Source organism: Cucurbita moschata, unplaced genomic scaffold (assembly GCF_002738365.1).
Source record: "Cucurbita moschata cultivar Rifu unplaced genomic scaffold, Cmos_1.0 Cmo_Scf00001, whole genome shotgun sequence".
NCBI lineage: Eukaryota > Viridiplantae > Streptophyta > Magnoliopsida > Cucurbitales > Cucurbitaceae > Cucurbita > Cucurbita moschata.
This window is the reverse complement of record NW_019268517.1, coordinates 4,293,721-4,303,516: the sequence shown is the minus strand read 5'-3', so window position 1 is coordinate 4,303,516 and position 9,796 is coordinate 4,293,721. Positions and strand designations below refer to the sequence as shown.

At 36.3% G+C, this 9,796-nt stretch overlaps 1 protein-coding gene across 1 annotated transcript; it reads right to left on the bottom strand.

The window, feature by feature from the left end:
* Positions 1 to 6,848: 6,848 nt before the first annotated feature.
* On the bottom strand, positions 6,849 to 9,510 carry LOC111454342 (beta-glucosidase BoGH3B-like). The gene is made up of 9 exons (XM_023095834.1): positions 9,275 to 9,510; positions 8,997 to 9,201; positions 8,794 to 8,884; positions 8,539 to 8,684; positions 8,215 to 8,458; positions 8,011 to 8,115; positions 7,755 to 7,937; positions 7,470 to 7,674; positions 6,849 to 7,379 (listed from the first exon to the last, which is right to left on the bottom strand). The coding sequence occupies exons 1-9, from the start codon at positions 9,492 to 9,494 to the stop codon at positions 6,895 to 6,897; spliced, it is 1,884 nt and encodes a 627-aa protein (XP_022951602.1). The 5' UTR covers positions 9,495 to 9,510; the 3' UTR covers positions 6,849 to 6,894.
* Between the last annotated feature and the right edge of the window lie 286 nt (positions 9,511 to 9,796).

The window sequence follows — 9,796 nt, the reverse complement described above, 5'->3', positions numbered from 1 at the left end:
TTTCAACAAATTGGTATCAGAGCGAGTTTTATTTTCTACATCTTCTTCGCTAACTCCTTTAGGTCGCCATGATGTAGGTGACCAAAGCAGAGATGCCACAGTGATATCTTTTCTTCTACGTCAACTCGCAAACACTTTTCTCGTATGCTTCTTAAATTCAGTTTGTACATCCGATTTCTTCCTATCTCGGCTCGAGCAACCAAACGCCCTTGCTTATCCTTCAGGTGTAGCAGGCGATCCTTTAAGAATATCGAGTAACCTTTCTCTGTGAGTTGCCCCATACTCAGTATGTTGGTTTTGAGGTCTGGTACGTAATAAACATCTTGATTGACCCCATTACACCATCCTTTTGCAAGAAATGTATCGTACCTCATTCTTTGACCTCCACCTTTAACACATCTCCAAATGACACATGACTATCTTCAATCTTTTGCATCTCTTTGAATAGGTACTCGTGACCTTTGACGCTTCCACCCTTTTTTTGGCTCGACAATCTTTTGCAACATGCCCCACTCAGCCATAACATTTGTCGGAGTTACAATCATTCGCATAGTGACCATATTTTTTACATTTATAGCATTGAATGTTGGAATAATATCCTTGACTGCGTCCTCTTCTACGCCAATTTGCTTGGCTCGACTGTCTCTTCTCCTTATAATGTCCTTCATTTCTGCTGCCTTGACTACCTCGACCATTTCCGTGACTTCCACGATCACAACCTCTACCTTTAAAATTTTGAGAGTATAGTACCTTTTCATCTTTGATTGATGCCTTGGTTTGAAGTGCTTGATCGAGTGTTTCCTCCTCCTTCTTCTTACGTTGCTCGTGTGCCTCGAGAGAACCGGCGAGCTCGTCGACTGTGAACGTCGCTAGGTCCTTTGACTCTTCTATCGCGCATACAACATTCTCGAAGTTGTTGGTTAATTACCTCAAGATCTTCTCCACAACCTGCGTCTCGAGTAACATTTCTCCATTTCGATTTAGTTGGTTTACCACAGTCTGTACGCGCGTAATGTAGTCAGATACATTTTCTGACTCCTTCATCTTCATGCTCTCCAACTCGCCACGAAGAGTTTGGAGACGCACTTGCTTGACTCGGTCGGTTCCTTTGAACATTTTTTCTAAAGTGTTCCACGCGTCTTTTGAAGTAATTGCCCTAGAAATCGTCTCAAAGCCCGACTTGTCAACGACTTGGAACAACATGTATAATGTCGTCTTATCCTCTGATTGCAATTCTTTTAACGTCTTGTTTTGTGTCGTCGTATAACCTGTGGTATCCTTTGGTTCTTTGAAATCTTCTTCGACCACCTCCCATGCATCTTGAGAACTGAGAAGAGCTTTCATTTGGATGCTCCAATTCTCGTAGATCATCTTCGTTAGTCGCGGTAGCGGCATTTGACTCATCACATTCGCCATCGGCTCTGATACCAATTTGGTAAAATAAAACTCACTAATCTGTGAAGTAATCTCACATACAGTAATAATAGAACGCTTCAATAGCACTTTGTAAAAATACTACTCGCGTACTTGTGAAGGAGATGTCGAGATAGGAGAGACAAGGGGACAAAGAACACTGATTTTAAAAAAAAAAAAAAAAAGCCTTTTCTATTGCTCTATATTTCTTTTCTCTCTTGCTCTCTTTTGCTCTTACTTTACAATAAAAGGATTAGGTATTTATAAGTTTTCTAACCCTAATAACAGGTATGAGAAAGACACCCATAAACCTACCATCATTTCTACAAAAGCTCTGTGCCTTTTCTTTCACCTAACTTTTCAAATTAACTTTCCTACCAAATTTACTAAAGTTAACCTTTAGCATTTTTAAGTTTATTTCAACCGAGAACTAATTGTAGTAGTTGATTTTTTAGATCTTGATCAAGATCTAATTTATGATCTTTCCTCTGATTGGACACTTATTGGCATAGTGTCCTTCTTCCCGACATTTAAAAGCAAGTTTGCTTTTTCTTTCATCTATAGGATTTTGTAGGGGTATACCTTTTCTTTAAATACGTTGGCTTTCGAGACTTCACGGGTTTATTCCGATACTTTTCTTTGGGTCTGTACGATTTGTATGATCTTGGATACGTTTTGACGTTCTTTCTTCTGGAGGTCGAGGGGGCTTCTATCCCCTTGCATCCATATTGATCACAAAATCTTCCAAGTTCTTTCCTATTTGATATCGAGGAATTGAGCTTGTTTTGAATCTTCGACTCATTGCAAAGTCTGAGTCCTTCTTCTATGATGAAGGTAGCTATGGATCCATATGACGAAGTCTGCCATGGAATTGTTCCATTTTATACTTTGTCTTGAGACTGTCTTTGATCCTCCTTAAGAAGTGTTTTGGCAATCCATTGACAAAATTTTCTTTCTAGAATTCCAACAAACTGTCTGTCCTAATGATAATTTTGCTGAAATACATGTCTTTGTACCACCTAAAATCACCTAAAGTTGGGCACTTTAGGTTCATGAGTATTTTAGCGGATCTCTCCTGATATTTCAGGGGGTCGCCTACGAAGAATTCTATGAGGGTATAGATATGAGTGTTGGTAGCGTCTTCTACCCTTTCATGTTGTACCTCGGTCCTAGTTGATGGACCTTTTTCTTTGATGATTTGAGTGGTTGGTCTAATTTGTTGAATTAAAAGCTCGCTCTGATACTAATTTGTTGAAATTAGAATACGCTCCGATACCAACTTGTAGAAAATAGACGCTCGCTCTAAAACCAACTTGTTTAGATAACTCTCACGAGGCTGTAAAAGAGGTGTTGAGAGGGGAGAGACAAGGAGACAAAGAATTCTCAAAAGCCTTTTTCTTTTATGCTATACTTTAACTCTTGTTCTTTTTCTCTTTTTGCTTCTTTTTGCTTGGCTATTACAATCAGAAGTAAAGCCTATTCATAAATTTTACTAAGGCTAAAATTGGCCATAACTATCCCAAGTTCTCTCGCCCATAAACCATGCTTTCCTAAAATACATATTGGCTTTTGACTAAATTTTAAAACCAAAATTAATAACTAGTTCTTCTTTTTTTTCTCTCTCATGTAAGTTTATTCCCAACATAATTGTTGGATCGGTATGGCAACCCTAGAGGGGGTGAATAGAGAGTGTTTAAACGTGATTAATTTTTCTAATGATGAAACTTTTTACAAATAAGTAGAAGATGATAATTACTATACCAAAGTAATTCAAGTCAAAACAATAATCAAGTAGAACATGCAATAAATCACAATAATAATTTTGAAATTAAATAGAAAAGAGTTAGAGAAAATGACATCGTAGTTTTATAGTGGTTCGGTCAAACTCGACCTACTCCACTCCCCAAGCGCCTCTTGGGAATTTGAATAAAGAACTTTCTCGACTCTTTCCACGGATCTGAGCCAAACCGCTACACCGCTCTTTTTACGAGTTCAAGAGCAAACTCAATCTTTTCCACGGCGCAGGATCAAACTGATACAAGTATTTGAGTTTGATAATAACACACCACAACTCTCTCAAAGAGTAGATTTACAATTTAGGATACTCCCAACTATTTCCTCACAATATAATAATAATCTCTCTCAAGAATAAGATGAAAAGAAATAAACTTGTAAGCTTGGAGAGAGCAACAAACGAGACTTTGAACAAATGAGAATTGGAGAATGTATGTAAGTTGTGTATTTTAAAATGTGGGGAAGATGAGTTTATATAGAGGAGAAAAGTGACAAAATGTAGGATTGAATATTGACCGTTGGATTGTGTTAGGAATAATGGAAGGCGGAGATTAAAAGTAAATAAATAAGAAAATTTTCTAAATTCATTTATTTCAAAATTTTAATATAATAGTAATATAATATAATAATAATAAAAAGTTATGTGAGTAACGGTCAAATGAAATTCAAAATTTATTATAAATATAATAAAATAATAATAATAAAAACTATGTGAGTAACTACCAAAATTTTAAAATATAATAATATAATAATATAATATAGTAATAATAAAAATCGATGCGAGTAACAGTTAGATTCAAATTTATATTTTGTAAAAATAACTTTTTTAAAAATATAATAATAAGAAAAAAAAAACTTCACCCTTTGTTACTCTCCCAAAATTATAAATGTCATATTTTGATTTGTCCATCATTTTGATTTTGCTGACACATCATTACGTCGGGTATGTTGTCTAGATTGTAATTTTTTCGTTTTAGCTCTGATTTGAGTCATTGAAAAGTCGTTGAAATCGTTATTCCCGACCTTACATCAATTAATTGATTGAAATTAATTAAAGTGAGATTAAGGGCCAAAAAGCCAACAATAATTACATAATGGTTCAAAATTTGTTGACGAGTTGCTTCATCAAGATGTTTGTCCACCAGTTTTTGAGTTGCCCAATAAATCCAATTACTAAACTTGAGCTATTTGATGGTCGAATTTATGGCCCTGTAATTTATATGCGCCTGCGGCCATCATAATCTCATTGACAACATTCATTATCAAGTAGTCAGATAGTCCGTCAATATTCCACTCATAGATTGTTAGGCCATCGTTGTGGGCTTGAGTTTGTAGTGTCTTTTCTTCGAATTGAATATCCGGAAAAGACGATTGAGGATACCAGTTTTTCTTATTACTGGTATTATTTTGACTTCTTCTGGAGATCCTTTCAATTTGATTGTAGAGAGGTTCTTCTGTCTCATTTACAATCTCATCTTCGGGTTCTTGGATTTCGTCGTAGTTGTTAACAACATTGACAAATGATTCTTGAGGTGTTACTCCAGGATTTAGAATCCTATCCAATTTTTCTTCTATCTTGGCTATTACTGCCTTGTCTTTTGAAACCCTCCTCGTAAATATATCGAGATTTTCCGGTTTGAGTATTGGTATTGACTCATCAATCTTTGGTACAGAGCTGCTTGCGCTTTCTTGCTGAGTACTAGATTTCTTCGAGATTTTTCCCTCGATACTCTCAAGTTGAGTAGAGATCGTGGATAAAATTTGATTTGAATAATTGTTTTGATGCTGGATATTCTTGATATCCTTTAGAGTCGGATTACCCTTTTCTAGTCCTTCCGAAATATTTTTGAAAGGACTGGCTTTGATCTTTTGTCCGTAGTAGTTGTCAAATTCAACTTCTTTCAATGGAGGATGTTTTGAATATACTTGGCCTCTTCGGGTAGGCTTCCAGCTCCTCTAAGTCAAGGTGTATATCTACAAAATATTTTCTTCAAACCATTTAAAGAATGGTATATTTTCTTCTATGGCTTCCATATGAGAATACCACTGAGCCCTTAATTCATTTCGCTCCGCTTCTTTGCAGATTTGAAAGAAGACATTTTTTTTGAAGAGTTGGTAGTTGACATAAAATCTGCTCTTAACAATTCCTTGTCTATTTGGAAATCAGCTCTAATGACATTTAGCTAACTCTTATAGAAAAATTGAGTATTCATATCAGTATGGGTTGGAGATCTTGAGCCATCTTCGTAGTGGATTGATGCTCTTCTTTGATCATAACTTACCTCTTTTACCTTTAAAGGATCATATATTGAGCTTGGAACTCCTGAAGTACTCGGTCTAAAACTTAGGAATTCTTTTACTTTCGAATCTGACGAAGGTTCTTCACTGAATTTTATTTCAACGCTACCTCATCATGTTCGATGATTTGGTTGGAAGACTTGCATCTTCTATTTTCCAGAGAGTATTTCTGGTTATTTGATTCCAAGAGAGATTTTTTGGAACAGTCACGGAAGACTTTCCAATATTTACTTCTATGAGCATAGTTGATTCCTTTGGCGAGGATCTTAATGCTCTTGGAGAAATATTTATATTCATGAGCTTATAATAAACTCTGAATATGACGACCGAAGAGTGGGTTTCGGCTTTGATATTCAAGTTTTTTTACTGTAAGTTCAGTATAAGGGCTAATAATATGTGTAGGTCGTTGAACGACAAACTAAAATTTGGATAACAATTGAAATAGACTGAACCATTCCTATTAAGGAATTTGAGAAGTCTATAAGGACTGAGATATCTAATCCAAGTTTGAACAATGGTTTTACTGTGCGACTTGAACAAGACCGACGTGAAGATAATTAAATTCTTCACGATATTGGAGAATAAGGATTTTCGAAGTGCGGATCATGCACGTAATCAATAGAGCTAGCACAGGGAGTGTTGCTTCCCCCAACCTTGGATGACCACATGGTCTTGTGAAAAGAGTTCTGTCACCTAACCTCTCATTTATGACTAGCACACACCATATGAGGTAGTGCCTAAACCTTTCGACACCGGTTACCACTATGTAAGCTAAGCTAAAAACTCAAGTCTGTGAATGGTAAGAGTCGTTCACCTAGAGCCTAGTAAAGTCCTTGTTCTCTTGCTAGGTCAAGGATGCCGAGAGTTTACAAGTAAGTTAAGTTACCTACATTTTCCTTTTCAGGTGTAGATGTTGGTCTCTTGCTAAGTCAAGGATGCGATGAGAGCTTACAAGTTGGTTAAGTTGCCTACAATTTCCTTTTCAGATGTATGATACTGCTAGTCAAGACGAGGGGTGGTCAGGAGCTCAGTAGTCAGCAGAGCCTTGTCCATGTGTGTTTGTAGTTGTCATATCATTTGTAGTTGTCATATCAAATATCCATCTTTTGTACCTCAACCCTATTCCCTCTTTTGTAACTCAGCCCTATTCCCTCTTTAATGAACAAACTAAAATATGTACATGTATTCAATTTTACACTGGTTTTTGGAAATGGAAATGTTGACGAATGGTTTAAATCACATGAAATTTTATGGAAGTTTCTTATTGAGCAAAAAGAATTGGAGGTCATCGACTTATATGAGTATACAGTATTAGAGGCCATGTACGAGTATACAATATTGGAGGCCATGTACATATATGTAAAATAGTTAAGTTGACGCAGTCATTCACTAAGCTTTGATGGGTTCTGTAGTAAGACCATATCCAAAGGAGAAAAGAGGATCATAATGAGGATCTCCAAAGTTCATTGGCAATTGATCAACAGTTTTGAACCACGTTCGGGGAAGTTTTCCAGTAAAACCATAATCTCCAAACAATACATCAGTAATGCCTTTTCCTTCAGTTCCGGGAAGCCAAGCAGCAACAAGTGCATCCATTGAAGAAATATAAGGTTCGATTACTACAGGCCGTCCTGAGATTATTATAACTACACATTTCATAGCGCCACAAACATCTGTGATGGTGCTTGGACCCGGGTCGGGAATTGTCAAATTCAAGCTATCGCCATTAGTTTCTGCATATGGATATTCTCCCACTACAACAATGCCATAAGAAAACTCATGTGATTGGAGACTCTCCTTATTTGGTTGTTCCTCAAAGGTAACTTCTGTTTCAGGATCAACCGTTTCTTTTATAGCATCAAGCACAGTTGTACCTAACAAAAGGAGATGATATAAATATCATACACAATGTCCCAATAATTTATAAGGAAAAACTTCACAATTATATTGTAATATTTTCATACCACTTGTAAGGTTGTTGCCACTAGCTCCTTGCCATTCGATAGTCCAACCACCACATTGATACCCAAGGTTGTTTGCATGGGTGCCAGCAACAAGTATTTTTTGCGTCTTCTTTGGAAGAGGAAGCAATGGTGTTGAAGTCGATTTTCCATTCTTTAATAACACTAGAGATTTTCTTACGGCTTCTCTAGCTAGTTCTCTATGTTCCTATTGTGAGAAAAACATAAGTTAAAACATAATTTCTATATTTTATTTCATAATATTAAAGACATATTCCATATAGTTACCTTTTTACCAATCTCATTAACCAAGCTGTAGTCAGCTAATGGGTTCTCAAATAAACCCATAACAAATTTGACTCTCAAAATTCTCCAAACTGCATCGTCAATTCGACTCATAGGAATTATGTTATTTTTTACCAAGTAGGTAATTTTATCGATGAACTCCTTGTAGTCGTACGGTATCATTATCTGTATTGAAAGTGTACATGAGCATATAATTATTCCTTGAAATACGTTTTAAAGTGTCGAGCATAATACTAACCATGTCAACACCAGCAGTAACGCTGGCTATGATGGAATATGTATAATTAGCATGAGGTGGAGTTGTAATCCTATCAATACCCTGCCAATCTGAGATCACAAAGCCCTAAAAAGACCGAAGCAATATTAAGCTCACTTTTTATCAAATCATCAAATGTCTGCAACAAAGTGACAATCACAAAGTAGAATCAAGAACCCATATTACCTTAAAATTAAGAGTGTTCTTGAGAAAGCCAGTAAGGAGTTCTTTGTGGGCATGCATTTTCTCTCCATTCCAACTTGAATAAGAAGCCATAACCGTTGCAATTCCCTTGATGATCGAGTGAGAGTAACCTGGCATGTGAATGCTAAGTAAGCTATGTCTGTCTATTACTGTGTCGTTCTCGTTGATACCCTTAGTTGTTCCACCATCACCAACGTAATGTTTTGCACACCCTGCCACTTTGTCTCTATGCATAAATAAATGAAAATAGTGGTTATTTTCAACACCTATACAAATAAAGACACTGATTAATATTTGAAGACTTACTTCCCACCGACATAAGGAACACCCTTGCGAGAATTAGGTGGAATCTCTCCTTGTAAACCTAGTATGATCTCAGTCATTTCTTGAACAATCTTAGGGTCCTCACTGTAGCTTTCATAGCATCGACCCCATCGTGGATCTTTACAAACCTAATTGAAATACAAAAACCTCCAAAATAAATCACATGACATAACAAACAACAAATAGTAACAGAAATGTTAAGATGATCTTTATCCATTGAAACACAAAGATAATTACCGCTATACAAGGCGCAAAAGCATACGGAATGCCAGTTGCTCTAATTTCAAGGGCAGTAGCACTCCCAATATTCTTCACAAGTTGAGGGTCTCTGTTTGTTTAATCAAAGGAAAATCATTTTTACACGAATAAGCTATATGATTAGTGCTGAATAAAAATAAAAATAAAAAATAAAAAATAGAGAGGGAGTATGGTTATGTAACCTAGTAGCACCAAGTCCGACGTTGTGAGGGAAGATGGTTGCATTATAGACATTGTTGTGGCCATGTACAGCATCAATTCCATATATCATTGGAATTCCTAGCCTACTCGACAAAGCTCCTTTTTGGATTTCATTCACCATGTCCACCCAATCCTTAGCTGAGGCATTCTTTGATGGGGCACTACCTCCACCACTCAATACACTCCCTACATTTAATATTATTGTATTAGTACTTTGAGAGCGTGAGGAGAGAATTAGATTAGGAGTAAGATAATTTACCAATGAAATAGTTTTTCATGACATCAGCCGAAGCATTAACCCTTTCAATTTGCACCATTTGACCTATTTTTTCCTCCACAGTCATCCGACCAAGTAGATCCTTGATTCGAACATTTAATGGTTTTGTTGGATCTTTATATGTGAGCTGTTCTCCTGTTCCCAATGTCTCCGACAAAAACATGAGTAAAAATCCCATTAAAACAATGAGAACCTTGGTCATCTTGGATGGATCGTTGGCTGAACCCCAACTCTAAAATTGAATTAACAAGTAAAACAAACTTTAATTATAATGGCTTCTTAATAGCTAGTGAAGCCACTTAAATGAATACAAAATTCTTATAGGTAATTACCTTGAAGAACACTGCTAATCAATCTTATAAATACCTAAGAGAAAATGGCTAGAAAAATTACCTACAAAAATTACCGAGGGACAACAAAAGGAGTATTGAACACAAAACAATCCTTCTCTGCCAGGAATAAGAGTGGGATGTAGAGAAGACCCGATTGCTGTGCATATAATTT

Excerpts from the sequence above, each read along its gene's own strand:
- LOC111454342 (XM_023095834.1), bottom strand. The coding sequence starts at position 9,494 with ATGACCAAGGTTCTCATTGTTTTAATGGGATTTTTACTCATGTTTTTG. Across the intron at positions 8,685-8,793 it reads CTTTTGCGCCTTGTATAGCG|GTTTGTAAAGATCCACGATG; the intron begins GTAATTATCTTT and ends TATTTCAATTAG. Across the intron at positions 8,116-8,214 it reads AGAACACTCTTAATTTTAAG|GGCTTTGTGATCTCAGATTG; the intron begins GTAATATGGGTT and ends CGGTCTTTTTAG.